General features: G+C 38.4%; 1 protein-coding gene across 8 annotated transcripts in view; it reads right to left on the reverse strand.

The window, feature by feature from the left end:
- Positions 1 to 18,609, reverse strand: part of tox2 (TOX high mobility group box family member 2) — an 84,799-nt gene extending 66,190 nt beyond the window's left edge. For 6 of the 8 annotated variants that reach the window (XM_023836366.2, XM_023836369.2, XM_023836364.2 and 3 more), the window contains exon 1: positions 18,008 to 18,393. In XM_023836366.2, coding sequence (XP_023692134.1) covers positions 18,008 to 18,112 — 105 coding nt within the window. In that variant the 5' untranslated portion in view covers positions 18,113 to 18,393. Of the gene's footprint in view, positions 1 to 16,621; positions 16,673 to 18,007 lie in introns of those variants that run through there. The other 2 variants (XM_023836363.2, XM_072715439.1) reach the window with 2 other exon arrangements.
- Between the last annotated feature and the right edge of the window lie 2,239 nt (positions 18,610 to 20,848).

A 20,848-nucleotide genomic window follows, 5' to 3' on the forward strand; every position in this document is an offset into this window, starting at 1 on the left:
GGGCACTGATGTGACCTCAGGCATGTACCTTTAAGCCTTGAAAAGCATTTACAGACCATCTTCTTCATGTCCGTCACGGATCCGGGCGTTTCGCCTTCTGGACACCGGGCTCCAGGTAAAACGCAGGTGACAGCCAGTCACGAGGACGTCAATCAGGTATACGGAAGTAATCAACATAAAACCCACATAGGAACCTGTAATAAATCTGTAATAAATGTCATACAAAAATGTGGAACCACTGCTTGGAATGCTAGCAGCATTCTTGTACACCTCACATGCTACTTGCAAGGTCTGAATTAAACCCAAAGGAGGTACAGAACCTGAACTGCCAGTAGCTATCGAGTCTAACTTGCACTCGATCCAGAATCGAGAGTCTTTCTCCATCAAACGTTGCCTTTGTGATTAGGGTTGTCCTAATTAAGTAATCTTGCATTGTCCACAACTTTCAGCGCTGATGATCCACCAAACCGTTACCATGTGTAAACTTTCACCATAAAACGCGACAGCGGTACTGAAAAATGATCCTGCTAAGAATTTCATATACTATTCTGGCCCACATATGTGGATTCTATTATAAAACAAACTGGTGACAACTGATTTATGAAATTGGACAGTTCATTTTCACATGACAAATTTCCAGGTTTCAAGAAAATATGAAATCGCTTGAAAAACATCTACATAAGTATATCATATTCAGAAGCACATAAAAAAAAAATAAAGGGTTCATTATGCAAATGTGGGTCGGTGAATTATTACCTCACAGAAGAATGGCTCAATGTTCTTTTGCAGTTTTACTATAGAAACCTTTGAACTCTGCACTTTATACACTTTGCAAGCTTAAATCGATAATTCCACATTTAAAAATTAATCATTACATGTTTATGTTTCACTTTTTCTGGACTAATTTTTGAGCATGATACGGAAGTTTCAAGAACCAACAGGAAAGCAGTGTCTTTATTAAATTTCAGTTATTTGACAGCTTGTTGCAAGAGAGCACTGTGTCTTTTTTAAAAGAATCATTAAATTGTCACAGGTAATTGTTGCCAGTAAATTAAAATCTCCATGCCACATGGCTCCTTAGTGTGTTTGTACATCTGCTGGGGGAATAATTGTCATCAACTGCTGTTTTCATTTGTAGGAAACCTCTGTTTAGGTATAACAACATTATTGGACCGCGATATTTTAATAACCAACAGCTAGCATTAATGTCATTATGTCAGAAACCCACTTGGCAGGGGATCTTCTCTGACGATTTCCATATCAAACAAATATAGTGATAACCATCTCTTTATACGATGTCACAAAGCAAAACTGTTAACCTTGAGGATGGTGCACCCAGGCTTTGAGACTGTGTTTGACATGCACCATGAAGTAACGAACACACATGCTGAATATATATATACATATACACACACACACACACATACACATACACACAGGTGTTGGACATAATAACTGAAACACTTAATAAATATAATTTAGAACAGATTCTGGGCGGTGAAGACAGTGAACATCTATTTTGTGGCCCAAAACTGTTCAGTCAGATCTAATGATTGTCGAAGCCATGGAAGCTGTTCAGCATCATCCTGCTGCTCATGAAGCCAGTCTTAGCAGTATGTACCATTATCAGATAGGAATATGGGAACAGAATGAGGGGACAGTGTCTGCAGCCCATGGGGCAGGTGCTCCTCTAAATATTGCGCGTCTTGCACCACGAGATGATTGACCATTTCCATTACGGATTCCCCACACTGTGCTGTCACATGCAAATCCAGAAAATGACGGCTCCTCTTACTTTTTCCAAACGTATTAGCAATTTTCCCATTAAATCTCTGTTGGTGAGCTTGGACTGCTGTCCATTCTTACTCCCTGACAATGTAGTTTATTTGTGTTTGATATGCTGTCATTATTTAGACTGTTCCCCTTAACATTAACAAATTTAGCAGTTCTTCTGACAGGAAATAACGGCTCTGGAGGTTCAACCTCTTAGAAATTATGCTAGTTGCCTTGTGTTACTTTGAAAACTCGCATACCGTTATGTAGACTGTCAAACCTCTTCTATAGGTGACACATCCTGCTAATTCAGCTTACGGGTACTCACCTTTGTAGCTATATTTGTAATTGTGATTGTTACATTAAAGCTGAAGTCCTTTTCACATGGTGATGGTACTTTGTCGACACGCATGCATGCATACAGTATTCGACACATCCACACATTGTGAATATGTCCCAAGAACACAAACCTGTAATCTGTAGATGGACTGTAACCTAGAAGCACCTCTTAATCTTGAATACTTGTGCCTCTATAAATGTGCAAACGCCATAATTGCAATAATAATGCGGTTTACTAAGTACTGTCAAAAAATGGCCGTACAACTATTTTTCAGTTACGGCTTTTAAACAGAGCTTCACGTTGTGTGCACATTGCCCCATTATAAAATAAAATAAAATAAATAAACTAAATCAAGATGATCCATGTGTGTGAAGAGTGAGTGAGCCTGATAATAGAGAAAGAGCCAGAATTTATAATTCAGGATATTCTCTGCTCTGTTGTTTAATGATAGAAATTGCTGAAGTATCCAAAAGGAGCAGTCAGACTTATCTGGGAGCCACATCAGGAAGACTTGTTATAAAATTCATGACAGAGGAAAAAAAAAAAACTGAAAACACACCCACACACACACACACACACACTTCTGACATATTTCTAATTTAACCTCCATACAACTTTTTATTGCATTTCAGCATCTAACACAATGTTTAATCACCTTAAGTGTTACTTTCAACATGCCTGTGTACAATCATTCAAAGGTACATTAATTTCCCCTGGTTATCAAGGACACCTTGAATTCACTGTAAGTGGCAACAAACAGAGCAGCTGAAATGTTTACACGCAAAGATAAACAGCGACAGAAGTGTATCTGACTTTATCTCTGGTAGATATTGCTGATAGGCGTTTTCGCATTTTGTCTCAGAGGAGGCCAGAAAAACTAGCTATTATGTGTTTTGCTAAACATGCCTTTTGCGATTTTTATCATTGGGCTTAAGAAAAAAACAAAAAAAAAAACCTTGTCCTATTTTCTATTGCACCGCATCTTATGACTGCACTAAGGGGCAGAAATGGCCCTTTTACCAATGCCCCACCCCCTTCCTTCCTCTCTTCTTATGGGGTTTTTCTTTTTAATAGGTTCTAAAATGCATTTGCCCATACCACATAAATTAGGTGATACAACAGGGTCATAAAGCCTTAATAACCAGCATATTATGCCTTCATAAGCACTACATAAACCACAAGAGATGCACCCTGTTCAAACTGCGTTTCCCAGTGAAAGTCACGGTACAAACCAGACATACAGCTACCTAATGACCTCGCGGTACAAGCTGACAGAGTAAACCAGGTTATGAATTTGTAACTCAAGCTGTACACATTGCATTATATTCTATGCAATTAAATACTATAAATGTTGTATTGAAGTGAAACATGTCATTCACACGTTTGCAATTCTCAGAAAGAATGACAGGTTCATGTTTCTGTGAGCTACTTCCACAAGCAGATGGCCAGATGGCAATAAAGCAGCACAGTTAAACTTCGGAAGAAAGAAAAAAAAACATTTAAATAAATAAATCCTTTGCAAACACACATATCGCTCACTGTACTGTACCTCTGTCGCACATTTCCTCTTCTTTGCTCAACCGTTCATTTTCAATTGTAAACTTTCCCAGAAATAAAAGATAAACAATGAATAAAAAGAATGCCCATTTTTTATTACTCCTGAGGGCTTGTAATAAAATGCAACCCTCCCTGAAAAACTATAATTTGCGTCCCTGTAAAGTCAACAAAGTACCAAAAGCTGAAGAAACTTTGTAACCTGGCGGAGGCAGTATGACAAAAATGAAACATAAATAAATCTCAAACACATGATATTAAATATGTTTTCTTATAATATTTGCTTTCACTTTTACTCTACAGAATACTCTGGCCTCCTCTAAAATTCCTTGACAGACACGTAAACCACAAGTAAAACATCGCATAACTGTTACAGTTGTTTCAGAAAGTTCATCGAGACTGAGTGGACGAGGCCTGTTATTCCAGCATTATGTCACTTCTTCCGATATAGCCTGGCCCATCAAAATCATGCATGCCTCATTTACAATTTATAACTCAACCAACTATCAATAATAGGAAAAAGGATTACAGCAAATCCATGGTTCAGGAACTACATACCATTGAGGTCAATGGGGAGAAATCAAAGGGGATGACCTAACCCATGTTTCCTTACCACAACTAGCCAGCAAACAAACGCTTAACAATGCCCTTTATGAACTGTCCATGTTCCTCTGCTTATATATATATAAGCATATGCATTCTGAAGACTAGCTTCTCGACATGCAAGTTTTGGCACGGTAGCCGAGTTAGGAATATTAATCGGAGCCCTCAAAATGCAAGTGTACTCTGTTTACTTTTAATCCAAGCCCATCTTTGAATCAAATGTCCACACTAATGCATCACTTTTCCTCTGCAGGTCTTTAATTGTATCTTGCATGTCCAAGATTCTACAGCAAGTTGACCACAATCTTTTTAAAGCTGTACATCTCACAGATCATTAACTACACAGAGGGCTGAAAACCGTAAGGGCAGAGCACCGTGGCCGCTCTACATAAAACGAATACTCATACTAACGGCATATTTATTCCAGAAGAAAATTAAAAGTTACAGATAACCCTCAGTCTCAGTGACTGCTAAATTCCATGGTTTTTCTTGATTATTTTGTTGGGTTAGTAGACTGAAAATACAATGTGTCACTGTGTCTCAGTGTACAATATTTGTAAATGATTGCACAAACTATAATATATACTTAAAGCAGTGAAAAATGGAGCCAGTCTAGCAAACAATCTGCACATTATTCCCATCCAAGAATTCCAGCCGTACTTTTTGCTAATTCTCAACAAGCCCACATCAATTCCAGAGCATTTTTCCACACCTAAAAACTTGAAAAATACAAAATGTCATCGGACGGGGAAAAAAAAGAGTGCCTTTGACCATCTGATTAAAATCAGTATTGAATGTGGTGGGACACTGACAACAACAGAAAAATAACTGCGACAACAAAAACAGGTAAATGATACATCAATCAATACAGCACTTAAAGAAATACAAGGCCACAAAAGCAACAATGCACAAAAGGTTTTTTAAATGCACTCGAAGTGCAGTCTCATGCATTTCGATTGGTTTTGGTGCCTTTAGATGATTATTTCATTACAGTTTTCACACAATGATGAATACCAGGAAAAGAATAATCCTAACAATACTTTTTCTGTGAAAGTACTTCAAGTTAATTAAAATAATAATAATCATGTAAAAAAAAATAACTACTATTTTTTAATGTAAGTTTTTGACACAAGCTGGTGACTATGTTGTGCCAAACAAGTACACACTGGATCAATAGATTAAAGAATGGATCCTTTGAAGGCCAGAAACTCATTTCATGCCTGCTGTTATCCTGATAACCCTTGTGTTTTGCGAGGGGGGGAAAAAATGTCATTCTCTGTCTGGACAGGTATACGACAGTCGCTCTAATTACTTGCATAGCAGTGGGTAACCCTAGACAGCAGTGACTTTATCTTAGTTAATAAAACATCATGATTTCTACCAGATGGCATGCTTGTGTTTCACTAAATACTACATGACCTGTTTCACCTCGAACAGTTGCCATGTTTACAGGTGATTTTTTTTGGTCTTTTCTCCCCCCTCCTTTTTTCCAAGGACAGTGAGTTCATTATTTTTCTTATAGAGGCAAGTAGCTATGGAGATGGATCTGCTCGGTGGAACCGCACAGGGAGGAACAGCAGCGTTCTCCTGCGCTGGAACAAGATCCGAAGCATGCTGCTGCCGCATTAGCATGTGAGGAAACACTGAGGCGCTAAGCTACAAACACAGCTTTATATCGGCGACGTCGTCTTCAAACAACACCGCAGAGCGGTGCGAATATTCTCCTTAAGCTATTTTTGACGAGAAACAACAAACAGCATCTACACCCACCTACCCACCCAGGCCTCTGCCTCTAAAAAACGGATGACTTACTGCTCCGTAAATGCATGATGTCGACAGGCAGGATCAGCGGTGGTCTGTCTGCTCAAGAGCACTGGGCCTCTGAGGTAATTTAAGAAGTGTGCTTAACAGTCAAGAAGAGACAGGAAAAAAAAGTTTTACATTTAGGACAATTTTGAGATAATGCAGTTGTTTTTAAAAACGGAGACTTAGGAAGACCTAGTGACCTTTGCATCAGTCACGCCAGACATATTCTGCTTTTATGCCACATATCTTGAAGATTTGTTTGAAGATAGCAGGTGAAAACACCCACCCACCCCCGTCCTTGTCGTCCCACTCGTCAGTCTTAGTTACTGGACCTAATTGAAATCCTTTCACGCTGGGATCACGTCAGACTGTACAGGCCTGTCAGATATAAGTGCTGCCTGAGGCAGTACACATGTTCTAATGTTCTTTTTCCCCCCTAACATTAAGTGCTGCAAGTATAAGAGACTTTTTAATTAATCATCCACTATGGAAGCGTAGCATGAGAAGGATAAGTCTGGACTCAAGAAGAAGGGACTCAACCGTCTATTAGTACAGAGACATCAGGCCATGTTACTAATTAGTTACTAATTTAGTAAATTTTCTATATGTGTGTATATATATATATATATATATAGAAATGTACCAAATACATTAGTCATACCATATGAACAGAGCAGTGACACTGCGGCACTGCTGTTCTCTCTGAAGGTGAGGGGGGGGGGGGGCAGTACCACTGTCAGTTTGGATGCACGGCATCGGCTCAGACCTGGGGAGGGCCATAAGGACTGTGGATAACATGGACTCCCTCACTTAAATTTATCACCCATTTGATATGTGTGACTAATTTCATTGTCAGCCATTGCCTGGGGAACAGAAAGGGGGGGGGTGTTCTGGGAGCTGTGACCTGGCCTGGGACGGCTGCTCCAAAGGCAGGTCTGAAGCTGGCCATTTCAGGATCTGTTTGCACAGCACGGGCCTCCTGAAGTCCAGAAGAATGCTGACATTTGCCCAGAACACACTCCCAGCAGCATTTCCCCCCTTGATTTTCCCTCCTTTTCCCCCATTTCTTCATTACCATCCAAAAGCAGTAGTTATGGAGCAGCTCTATGTAAGGAACTTCGCAATAAAAATAAGAACAACACTGATGATAAATAAGAGAAACTCGGCGATTATGTACTTTTCTTCTCTTCTAGGCACCAAAAGACTATATGCTCTTCAATCTACAGCTTAAGAGCCCCTAACATCAAGTCCAGATAACATGCTGAGATAAAGTATTACAAACTCTCACACTTTGGAGGTTTTACATATTGTTTCGAAAATAGTCAATCAGATAACATTTAATCTGGTCATTGTTGTTGTCATGCACAGACAGCAAGTGATTACTCTGAAAAATATGGCTTAACAATATCAAAAAATAATGACCTCTATTTTAAGGAGACAATATTAAAACCTCAGTCCTGATCTGTCAAAAGCAATTTAAACTTAAGTCCTTTGTAAAGGAAAATCCATAAAACCCACATAAATGGAAATTATACTCGGAGGATCCGGTTCAGCATTTATTTGCAATCCTGGATTGGAGAGTCACTTTACTGGTGCAAAAAAAAAAAAAAAAAAAAGAGTTTTAAAGAGGACTTTGGAGACTTATTTGTTGTTTTGTCTGCCAGCACTTGGCGGCCAGACTGTGGCAGATTAAATTTTATGCGCCTCAGCTTCTCTTTGCTGGGGTCATACAGTAGTTGCTCATCTGGAAATGAACCAGGCAAAGGCACATCTTACGAGAATGACAGCTTTTCTTTCAAGTCACTGCATCTGGTGGATGGACTGATTACAGAACAGAGGCACAGATGACAGAAGTAAACGAAGCAGCAGGGACTGTGAAGGGCCTCATAACTCTGTCCTGAAGACCATCTCCGCATCCTCATATTACCCGCTTTATGTATTAAATAATTTGTGTAGATTCTAATAAAACAAAAACTACAGGCTAAACACAAAGATAGAACATGAAAGTGTATAGGTGAATGAATTTTAAAGCATTTGATTGTTTTAACCAACACTCTAAAGTGCAAGCTAGTATACTTTTTAAAAGAGCAGAGAAAAATTACTTAAAGAAATTACTGAGCGTGTTAGCGTGTGGCCAAAACTCACATTTGACAACATTTGAAAGCAAGTAGCTTGAAAGGAAGGAAACGTTCTAAACTTTGCAGAACCTCAAACAACTAAAAAAGAAAAGCAGCCCCTGTGTAATAATGAAACTAACATCTCATATCACTCATAACAGGGCACCTGTGTGATGCACTCTTGATTTTTGAAAAATGTTAGGCATTAAAAAGTGCCAGCGCATGTACAAAAACAGCAAAACCGCTAAAACCTCTCACATCTTTGTGAGACACTGAGGGGAAAAAATATTTCTCCCATTTTTTACATAACATTTATTGTCTAGGGACTGAAGGGCTGGTGAAGAAAAAAAAAACAATTCTTAATCACACACTCATTTTAGTTAAACAGTTTGTGAAGTTTGCAACGAATAACAAAAATCTAGGGAATAAAGACCTGACAAGGATTTGGTTTGGATTAAAGATGTGGATTAAAGTTAACCAATTACTGAGACAAGGGGCCAATCGTTAATCATCTTGTTAACGTTCGTGCTGCCCCGTGTCAGAGGTGCTTATTCAAAACATGACCCAGCCCTTTAGGTTTCTGAACTACGTTTAATCAAGTATGCCTCTCTTCTACAGACACACCCCCCTCCCCAGGGAAAAAAAAATCTTCCAAACCCTTTCTTCATGCTCTGCATGCTAAATCAGCTCATTTGCATTACAGCTTACCTGTACGTATCCCATTCGTAACAAACTTTACCGAAGCAATGAAGTGATTCAGTTGTAATAGTACAGAACTGCGCAATTAAAAAAGGCCCATGTTACATTGAAAAAGTGTCTCTGCCCTGAACTTAACCTGACTTTGGACTGCAGTCTATACTTATTATCAGTACTACCTCGCCTCACACGTCGCTTCCATCTACCCAGATGCGCAAGTAACCCACAGCCATTATTTCTATCCTGCTTCTAACTGCTACCTTCTACGATTCCAGGAAAAAAAAAAAACGCAATAACAACTAATATGTGTCCTATCTGTGTGCATTGTGCTGCAAATCCCACAATTAAATCATACAAAAAAAACAACGCTGACGAAATGTTTACATTCCCGCCGACTGGGGGCTAAAGTGTGGACATCAGGCATCTGCATTTCAACAAACGCAGATGGTTGGTAATATGCAAATGTGAGCAATTAGTTTTTTTTCTTTCTTTCTCCTCCTCTGCCTAGCAGTAAAAAACTATTACCAAATATAATGAGCACTTAATGGAATATACCCACGAGTCAGCTCCTCAGTAGGTGCTGGCAGAGCCTGTGAAGTATTTGGCTGCAGGTTGTGCTAAGAGTACGGCCCACATGCCCCACAGGACCACAGCTCTTATTTACTAGGAGTCCCACTGAAGCAGGTTCCGTCAAAATAACAGCCCACCTGCAGACAGCAGACACTCACCCGTCTGCCAAGTTACCTAATTAGTACTCTGCTATCTCTCTCTGCACCACTGATGCGGCATTAAGCACTAGGACTCGGCCCTTTTACTCACTTGATTGTCCATTTTTAGGATTTCTTTTCCAGAGCTGATTAATGTACAGTGCAAACAATTTAAAAATAAAAAAAAAGCTAATTAATTCCCCATGTTAGCAGGTCCTGTACTTCAGTGGAATAAAACCATTTCCCTGAGAATATTTTCCTTATCAGGTACACTGATCTATCCCATGTGGAACATCACCCTCCAGATTAAACTGCAAAAAAAAATGCAAAAAAAAAATAAAAACTTCACCACACATACAGTGACATCCATATATCTTGTCCAAATTAAAATAATCAGCTTTTTCAGAAAATGCATCAACGGAGGTCATAATCTAAGAATGATTAGTAAATCATTTTTTTCAAGCTGAACAATAATTAATGATCATTCCAGTCCACCCCCCCCCCACCCGCCAAAATGCTGAAGCTCCGTCAGTCAGCTTAAGTGAAACATGAACGATGGCGGTAAGTCAATGCACCGTCAAAAGGAAAACTCAACAACACGGAGGCCGTCCTGGTTTCCCACATGATAATATGAAAACTCAATGGAAAGCAGGTTATTACAACACGTGCTGAATTTGTTCACTAAATAATATTCACTTTTCCTAAAAAACGCAGCAGCTCTCAGACAATACCGTAATGGCAAACATAATTCACAGAGAGACCCAAGTCAGAAGATTTGCCCCTCTAATTACAAGAACGATGCTGCGGCAAAAAGATTGATTTTCAGGCAGATCTTTCTGGATAAAACAAAGTAGGAACTTAAGTTTAAGTAGTAATAACTTCCAGCAGTAAATGTGAATTTCATATTTTTTGTGTTTAAGAGCGAAAGGGAAGAATGGGGGGGAAAAGTGATTATGTTCCCTTTGACATTTAAAGGGAAAAATAGACTATCAAAAGCAGAAATCTTTCCTTACTGCAGTAGTAGACTTATCTACACATGAAATACATAACAGCTCTTGTTTCTGTCTTGACACTCTACAAGCGAGTCGCTCGATCAGTAAGCACAGACTGCAAGACTCATAAATAAGATTGCTGTGTGTGATAGTTTTAATTTGACTTGCTTCTTGTTTCCACTTTGACACGTGACAGGACAATGGGATTCAGTAAATCAAATTGTCCCTGCACTTGTCCCAAACTTTGACTAACAAATTCAACTAGCAACCCAGGGTGCAGTGAACACATGCTGTGATCCTACTCCAAACACCTTTTTGCAGGACAAATACACTTTCCCTTTCCTTTGTATTTCTACATGCTAAAACGTGCTTCTAAATTCTGTACTGTATATGACGACTCCTAGTTCAGCGTTTCATTTCCAATGGCAGAAATACATTTGAGGACCAAGCCCTTTAATTTACCCAGACACTACTGTAACATCTATAGGCTATATTCTAACAATTTAGCTTTAATACTGAGTATTAATTATTTATAGTTTTATCAAGTGTTATACCTTTCTCCAAACATGTACGCAAAGTAACGTATGTTCTTTATGTGTAATACAGTAAAAGTGTAAGTCACTTTTCATAAAATAAAAAAAATCATCCTCATGTTGTTGCCATGATCTCCGGACATTTCTGGTTTAAACCTTAAAAATGGCCTTTTGTAAGTATAGTCCCGATTAGCAGCAGGACCTGTAAAACTGCATACTTTTGATATTTAAAATGTTTGAAATACTCTGTGAAGTAGAAAAAAAAAAAAAAAGCACAACAACCTACAACTGTTTTCTTTTTTCAAATTCTTAAATATCTCGCTAGTTGGAGGAAACGTTTTTAACGTTAAAACCACGAAAAAAAAGAAAAAAAAACAACCCAGAGTGAATCCTTTCTGCTGCCTATTCTAACTGCATTCCTTTCTGCATTATCTGAATGGACTCACTCTGTCCAACTATGAATAGCAATGGTGCACAGATTCCTCAGTCAGCAGAAACAGACGAATGACTGCGGTAAACGCCAGCACAGCTAGTCAAGCCGGGCCTGATTATTCCTACCTAATTAGCATTTTCTCTGTGGCATACTGCAGTCATGTCGAAATAGCAAACCTATTTTCTGAAGCCCAGGTCACGGCAAGAACGGGGTGGGGTGTTGAAAATATGACAGAATTTTTGCAGATTAAAATGCATTTTATTTTCTACTTATATAAAATGCATATACAATCATTTATTGTACAATTAGCAAGGTATACATCGAAATGTTAAAGCTTCCCGTATTTAATGAATGCTTCTTTTTTATAACATGGAAAACAGCTATGTTAAAATTAATCATTATAGGTACAGTTAAGTTCAGTTATAGAGTAATATTATAAGTTAGTAGTATTCAAATGTATGCAGTATGCATCTTTATAAAACCAGCCACGGCATTTTGACTCATAAGAAATGTAAAATTTAGTTGCCTACCATTGAAATTAACAAAGGCCTCACCAGACCTTATTTTAGATGGATGTAGCAGCACAAGGTTAACAGTAATTACACAGCCTGGTGTTATTTTTAGCCTGTTAAATCATCACTCCGTGTGCTGAAATGAGCGAAGCCCTGAAAGCCGGCGGATGAGACTTCAAAATGGTTAAAAAATGATCCGGGACCTCCAAGCCATCCGCTGCACAACTTGCTCACTTCCCACACACTCAATCATTCTCAGCTCATTATCTAGTCAGCACATGCACAAAAGTGAACTCTTATATTGAGGAATGGAATTTCTGACAGTGGTTATATGCGGCCCTGCGTACAGACAAGAATGATTCATGACTCACGTCTTCTGTTCACGAAAGTTGCCTTTATATTTACAGTGTATAAGCAGAGTGCGCCCAACGATGTATATTTTAATTCTACACTATTAAACTGTCAGAAACGACAACAATTACGTACAATTCGTAATTGTTGATGTCAATTATGGTATTATTTTTTCACGAAATAGCATTAAAAATGCTCTTGGTTGGCATCGTGAGGAAGGGAGGGCGGCTTGCTTGCAGTCCAAAGGAGAGCAAATCCTCACACAATTGTTTTGTTTTGTTTGTGGAAACACAGGAGGCTTGCAGATGCAAGAAAGTTGCCTTTGTTTAATCCAATTAGCCACTGGAGGTAAGCCCCAGACCAATCTGTTCACAATAACCCCCGAAAATGCCAACTGTTCGAAATTTCCTTGAACATGGACCAGTATCACTTCTCAATATGCCCTGGAGCTCAGAGAGCTATTAAACCTAGCAAGGCTTGTCCCCAGAATCCTAAACATGTAATTCAGGTGGAAACATAACAATAAAATTCATCAGGTTGTCTCAAGCAGGCCAATTCATAAGCTCAGGGTTGAATTATATTATGGCACTTTTATCTGCTTATTAATGTCCAATGGATGACATCCATAACAAGCAGGAACCAACCACACGCTCCATTCCTAATATGGCAAATACCAGTGTGAAAACATTTGAGAATTACAAAAGAAATTAAATAAAATTCTGTACGGTGTTAACATAATGTTGAACAATCTGTACTGCATAATTATTTTGCTACTAAATCTGCAGGATAATTATTCTATTAAGATGTTAATAAACAAGAGAAATGCCCAAAGAAGGTGTAATTATCCAGTGGAATGATCTTATCAACACATTTACATGTCATGCGGAACTTCCTGTCAAGTCAACCTGCAGACTGCAAGCCTCCATTACCTTACCAGTAATTTACACACTACACATACATTTGAAAAATTCAACCATGAATTTAAATTGTTTACATTTCCATAAATTTTGTACCGTTGCCCATTTCCTATTCAATATAATACAAAAACATCAATTTCAGAAAAATACAATGAACTAATATCCTGATGAAGAATCTTTAAATAATAAAACTATCCCTTTCATTTTATTGAGAAAAAAAAAAAAGACACATACAAGCAAAAATATATACAGGTGAGCAATGTCTCCGTTCAACAAATAAAAATAAAAAAATTCTACATGCAGCTCTACATTGAAAATGGACTCAGCATTAAGTACTAAGTACCTGGAAATGATCAAAGAGTAAATCCCCAGTACAAACATACTGTATCGTAATAAGCAGATGACTAAAGACCCTGTAACAAAACTGTACAAAAGTGGTCATCAATGCATAGACCGTAAGCTACTAGCAGCGAGATCATTAGTAGCCTGCATAACACTAACTAGAAATTGATTTTTTTTTCCTATTTTGCGCATACATGCATATTTGACTGTCTCAGCGCACTGCAGAGTAAACACTGAAGGATAACAACTTCTACTGCCACTATCTTATTCCCGCAGTTCGCCAGGTCTGCTTCGTAAAAGTTGCTCCCGCTGTAAAAGAAGACTGGAGACCCTTCGTCCTGTAAAGGCCGCGTCATGCAATTGACAACGTCCCTCCCTGCTTTCACGCACAGCCTCTTCATGAATCTCAAGGGCAGCACACATTTGGGTCTGCCAAGCCACTGCGACATGACACACATCTTCATAAAGAATCCAAGGCCTCCTTATCTCCCACAACTTCTGAATAAGTTAACCAACAGGAACCTCAAGATTATTCACTATGCACACATCAAACTCTTGCACTCATAAACTTACAAAACAACGCATCAACAGAACAAAATGTACCCTTTTTTTATTATTAGAGGGAGCCTCACACAACAAACATTACCATGTGCACTGCCTTCTGTATAACTTGTGATTGAGTATTAATTCTGGAGACATTTCTCATCAAATACAGACATCCCATTTATTGCTTTCATATTGTTTAATCTTCCAAGTCTCGCAGCTTAGCAATTCTAAGAAACTTTTCATTTTTTTCATTGTTTTTCGCAAATGTGGCAAGTCCGATATAATCTAAAGGTCAGTGCGCACAAAACAATAATTAGCTAGCTACCATCTGCAAAACCAAACAATTCTTCCAGGTTCAGGTTCAGTACCACCAGTTATACCACAACTGAAAATGAATATACACTTTGATTTATTATGAAGGCTGTAACACAAAACTGAGAAATCATCGCAGGGTATTTTGTTTGGTAGCCAGTTCTTAAGACGGGAGGCTACTCAGGCTGGGACACAGATGCTTGGCCATTAAAAGCAGCAAAAGAGAAAGGCTTTATTAACCCAACCACACACAAAGTATAGCTAGCCAGATGTTTCATAAGTACAATAAATATGGTATTTTCTTTTTTAGTTGCCTGTAAAGTGATGAAAGCTGAATAACCAGATCACGCTTGTGGTCTAATGCACAAAAAAGAAAAAGCATAACTGCAGCCGTGAATCACAGTTTAAGTATTTGTACTATGCGCCTATTTTTGAGTTATTTTACAACCTGATGACACTCCAGTATCAACATGCTAACACATTAAACTCATACAAGGCCCATTCCTTGTGACATGTTCTACCAACATTAAAAAAATGCATTTATCATTATTTACTTTTAGAATAGTCAAACTGGAATACATTACACTGGGAATGGCTCGTAATTTATCTAGATACTTTTTTGTTACTCTTAAACAGTGTTTGACCAAATAATGGAAATAATGCATCTTCTATTAGCAGCTTCAGTGCTCAAAAATCACCGTTATTGCCTTTGCAATTAAATCCGGCTTTGACTGTTTATTCTCTATGACATACAGTAGTTAAAAAAAAGAAGTACAATACATCTCTAATTCAGAAAGTGCTGGTCCTGAAGATGAGCACTTAATCAAGCATAAGATTTAGTGAGTCATGTTAAATAAATGACTCATAAATCCAAACAGTAAATTAAAAGCTTAACAAATTTCAATCACAAAGCTCTGACCCTTTTTCAACAAAGATGTCATTAAGGGCTTACAATGTAAGGAAAATTCTTCATGTATTTCTCAGACCAACACAGACATTTTGCTTCACAACCATCACAGCATCTCTTTTCATGTTTAACAGACATGCCCTCAGAAATCAATTGCAGTATTTTTTTTCCATAATGCCATCTGAAAGTATCCTAACTTACATTGTGGAAACAAAAATAATGTGTTCCTTGTTATGTTACTAATACGAACTGGTCACGTTTCATTCAAAAACTGAAAAATAAAAACACGAATGCATGCCGAGCAATGCGGGCAAAAAGTATTAACTAGGATGCGTAAAAGTTAAGAAATGCAGTATGCTTTGTGTTTAAAGAAAAACAAAACCATGGTTTTCTCTACTGCCCAAAGATCACTCCATTTTTCATTTTAATGTAGGTGCAAACTGCTTTTTTATCTCGTTGCAGTGACGAACCAACCGCCATAGAAAATTACGGTCTGCACGCATGCGCACATGCAGCTGCAGTTTCAGTGCGAAGTGAGCGACAGGATACCTTATGCAGCGTCCCTCTTTTTAACTTGTGCTGCACAAAGTTCGTCTTGCACGGAGCGTTATTTCACCCAACTAACGCATTATGTCATATTGTACATTTAAATCGATTTTAATCATGTTAGTATTCATAAAAATTTATTTATGAATTATGCAACTGCTATATGTATCCGTAGTATAACTGGAAATCATACGCTAAAACATTACACTGTTAGTTTATTACTGAGATATTAATAACCTAAAATCTTTTCAAATAATTTTATTTTCTGAATTTCAGCATTAATCTCATTTACCGAGTCTGGGCCTACATTCCTATCTTGTAGCGCAAGAACAGCATAAAAGTAGTTTAATTTGTAATAGACGTACAAACGCTAAGTTTGTAATTTTCTGGGGGCAATGTCAAAAGATACCACTATCTTACCTTTACATTTATTTATTAGACTATTTTCTTAAAGTTAGTACAGTCTAAAATTAACTTCATAAAAAAGATAAAATCGGACGGACGACAGGTGCAACTGTAGCCGCACGCAGTTTCTCGCCCGCTGGGCGGATCCTGGCCAGAGGATACAAAGCTACAAACAAAATCGATATGTTCGGCCACCATTTTACATAAATAATAAGCTCCGCAAACTGACCTGGAGCGGATCATCTGCAAAGCAAGAATATAACATCAGCCACGTGGAAAAAAGGACTATAGTGGCCGAGGGATTTTAATGTGCAAGTCTAAAGCGATTCATGTACGTGAGAAGTAACGCCTAAGCAGTTAGATCTTACATTTAAAAGTAATAATAAAAAAACCGAAAAGAATCAGACAAAGGCGTAACATTTACAAATATCCGCGTGAATTCCAGTCTACAAGTTTAGCAGCTCAAGCACGTAACCTGACCTGTTTTAACTACGGCGTGAACTCATGGCTCATTTCATTACGTACTCCGATTGGAAAGATGGTACATTATGCCTAGATGGGCTACATGATACGTCGACGGCGTTTGTATCGTTGTCCTTGAGGAGCTGGGAGGCGCTAACGCCTCGGTCTGATTTCTAAAAAGTAAACTAAAGTAGCCAGTTGTTTTGAGCCGCTCACAGGAAATGGAACCCGGTGCTAATTTATGCCACACAAGATTAAGAATAAAAACTACCCACATTTCTGTAAGGCTAAATGCATAAAATGTTCTTAGAATCTTGAAACCACCATTGCATCTGAGTAAATCAGAACTGTACATGACATTTATGTGCATCTAAGGTCCGATAAGGGTTGAGAAATAATATCGTTCATTTTATGATACAGCCTCAGAAACGGCAAAGCGTTTATGTAAACTGTTCAGGCTGTATAATAAGAGCAGGGAAATACCACATTAAGCATCTAACTTTTTGCACTTTTTGATTCAAACATACGTTTTAGCTACACGTGTAAAGTACGCTACAAGTGAATCGGCGGTCGGTTACATACAGGGAAATGCCACACAACGGATAAACTAAAAATCGTGTAACTGTAACAGTGAGTGCTTTTTTTTTTACCTAAAACTGTTAAGCTGTGCAACTTGTACCTGATCCTTGTATTTTCACAACGTTTCGGAAAAAAACACCGTTTAAAGAAGGCGGTTACTCCACTCAGCATTTTCGCCCGAGAGAGGTTCCACCTACAAACTAATTATTTTCTGAATGTAGCGACACCCCAGCCCAGTGTTTCCGGGCATATATTCGTTGAAATTGCAATCAGTCCGAGAAATGTACCGCAGCCCCTCATCCGCGCATAAACTCGGGCTGTTCCTGCTCATTCTGCGTCCACTTTGCAGTTTAGTTCGGTTCCGACGGGAGACGCGATCGACAGCATAGGACTCAGCAAACGTTGCATGTACGAGTACTGACATATTGTCACACACATAGTTTATTAAAATTGTCATGATACTAATGATAGTAATAATAATAACGAAAACGAGCGGCAAAACGTCAGGCAGCTTGAAAATAGAGAAAACTCGCGGCGCAATTAACAAAAAGCAGGTCGGCTATTTCCTAATTACCTTGTTGCAGTGGTAATACTCCAAAGAGCTCAGGCAACTTGAATCAGTTGGTAATGAACATGAACCCACGGTAGAAGGTGTTGCCGGATAAAATCTCACGTCCATCTCAGAGTCCGTAAGACTGACGACATGAAAGCAGATTCAGTGCATGTAGCTCGCTCTCTCTATTGTTTAACCGAAAAAAAGAAACAGAAGGATAGAAAGAAAAAGGGGGTTGAGTCTTTCAGTGCACCCTTTACTCACATCCGTTCGTGGTCTAATTTCAGCACCAGCAGGCTTGCAACGAGTGATGCTCAATTGACTGGAATATTTGCATTCATATTCCTTTTTAAATTGCTTTCCTTTTTTCAGAAAACTAAAATGTTTTTTTAAAATGCACTCGTTGACAATATAAGTCTCGAATAAAGTTAGCTGCATCTAAGTTTTAACTTTGCCGTTCCATATCGTGGACCGTATACCCTAGAGTCATTGCGGACAGGTCATGTTTTTTTTTATTTTCCCGCTGTCCCCTGTCTGCTTTGTCGTGTAGGAGTGTTTATATCCATGCGTTCAGTTGGAGTTACACTTCGGCTTGTTCCTCTCCATGCTCAATGCCATGCGACCTCTACTGATAACAGGGAGGAACAGAAAGACAAAGGGGGAGGGGCGCCACCGAGCTGCACTGGAAGCAAGTCCACCTTACTGGGAGATTCACATTATTCCGGGACTGTACCTGGGCGGGGAATCGAGCATGCATATCCGTGATGGTTTCTTTATTTCACCTAAATGCTAATGATTCTTTTCAAATGCACTTGCCGCAAATATAATGACGTTCGTCAGACCAGCTATTCAGAAATTGTACTACAATAACATAATTTCAAGTAGCAATCACTTTCAGATTGCAATCATATGCGATTATGCGTCATATAAAAGAAGCGTTTCGTTTAAAATATAAATAATTTGCACGGTACTGTTTATGCTATGTCTTCATCTACAGTAGCTATGTATTTCCGTAGCGATATAAAATCGTTATTAATGTAGAACTGATGTACATGTAAGCCTTCAGACACAGAAAGTCATTAAGTTATGTTGACTTCATTAACAATACAACAACATATAGCATAGAGCGTTTTGTACTCATTACCTGCAAACGCTAACATCTCGGGTTCCAAACTTCTTGTTGTGGAAGTCTAACATAAGATTTAAAAATATATAATTCTTTCTTTATTGCACATGCATTTTTCAAATTTGTGCAACTATTTTTACATTCTCCAATTTTTATTTTTTTTTTGCCTTTATTTTTTTCTTTAAGAACTTTTGTTTCTAATACTGCGATGGATAATTTCGGATATCTTGACGCTCACAGTTTCGCAGAATGCTGAACAAAGCTGCTTCGTCTCATTACGCTTACGCTGGAACTACGTGCACGTGGAGCGCGGTTTCTAGATTTAGTTATTTTCATTTATCTGTAGCCCTCCACTCTAGATTTGTATAAAAAAACAACTTTTGGCTATGTCTGACAGTAAATCGAATCAAAAGTACATTATAAAACAATGATGGCATGTAACCATCTAAGTGGATTCAGTGCGAGTTTGATGTGGAGTTAACAATGAATATATAGTTTTCGTTGAGGAGGAAGTACTAATAATTTGATGCACAAAACTAAGCTGAAACAGTCGCGAGGGATGCACGTTCATTGGTTGTCTTGAGGAATTTTGAAATCAATTTTAGCAGCAAATGTTTCTGTTTTAATAGCCTTATACAATTCAATTACTGTGAAATCTCAGGCTCAGGATCAAACTCCTCGACTAATGGGGATTCGGGTTATTTGACATCAAATATATGCTCTGAGCTCGTAATTCTTATTGGCACACAGTCATACATATCTGTTGCTAAGGCATATCAATACTTATCCTAGCCAATAACAATTAGCCAACTCATCAGTTCCAAGAACAATCCTGCCAAGTCATAGAACAGGTCAGGAAAAAGAAGTGCTAAGTTTATTATGAACTATATAACTGAAAAACATATATAAACAATAATGGTATCATATTTAAGGAATGTCCAAGCTATAATTCTAGACTATCTTCCCTAGGCACAGAAATACTGTACACAAAACACCTTAGAAGCATTTTACATTATAACACGGTAGTATTCCATCCACCCATCTTCTAATCGCTCATCCTGGTCAAGCTCATAGAAGGACCTGGGGTAGTATAGGATGCATGGCTGACACACACCCTGAATGGGATGCCAATGCAGGGAAGTATTACAAAATGCTTTTAGGAACAATCAAGTGATTCTACTTTATTTATTTGTTTTTACCCCCATTGATGACCCCTTTTCAGGAAGAGTGACCCAGTGAACCAATGAGAATGAACGGTGATAGGTCAAGGAAGTTACTCATTTTCACCAGTTCTCAGGATCACAAAGTTTGCCTTTATTTGTCAATGTCCTGGCCCATTAGAGAGCTGACCTGGTGAGTGCTTCATCATCATAGCAACATCAGAATTCAGTACTAATGACCAAACGTTTGTCTTATATAGCTATATTTTAAGATCGGAAACAGCACAATTAAATGTAGCACATTTAAATCGGCCTATTTTTGCTCAACTGGCAAAATGTTACGGAAACTATAAAATATCCTTAAAGGAATCTCTCCCCCCTGCATCTACATACAGGGGTTGGACAATGAAACTGAAACACTGGTCAAAATAGTGTTTGAGGTTTTCACGCCTATATATTTGCAACCTGGTGGCCAATCTCCATCGGTAAGAGCAGAGTGTGAAGGTTGAATTAGCAGAGCAATAGCACAGCTGCACATAAAATACTGCAATCCGCACAACATAATGGGAGACATAT

The sequence above is a fragment of the Paramormyrops kingsleyae genome, chromosome 8 (assembly GCF_048594095.1).
Source record: "Paramormyrops kingsleyae isolate MSU_618 chromosome 8, PKINGS_0.4, whole genome shotgun sequence".
Taxonomy (NCBI): domain Eukaryota; kingdom Metazoa; phylum Chordata; class Actinopteri; order Osteoglossiformes; family Mormyridae; genus Paramormyrops; species Paramormyrops kingsleyae.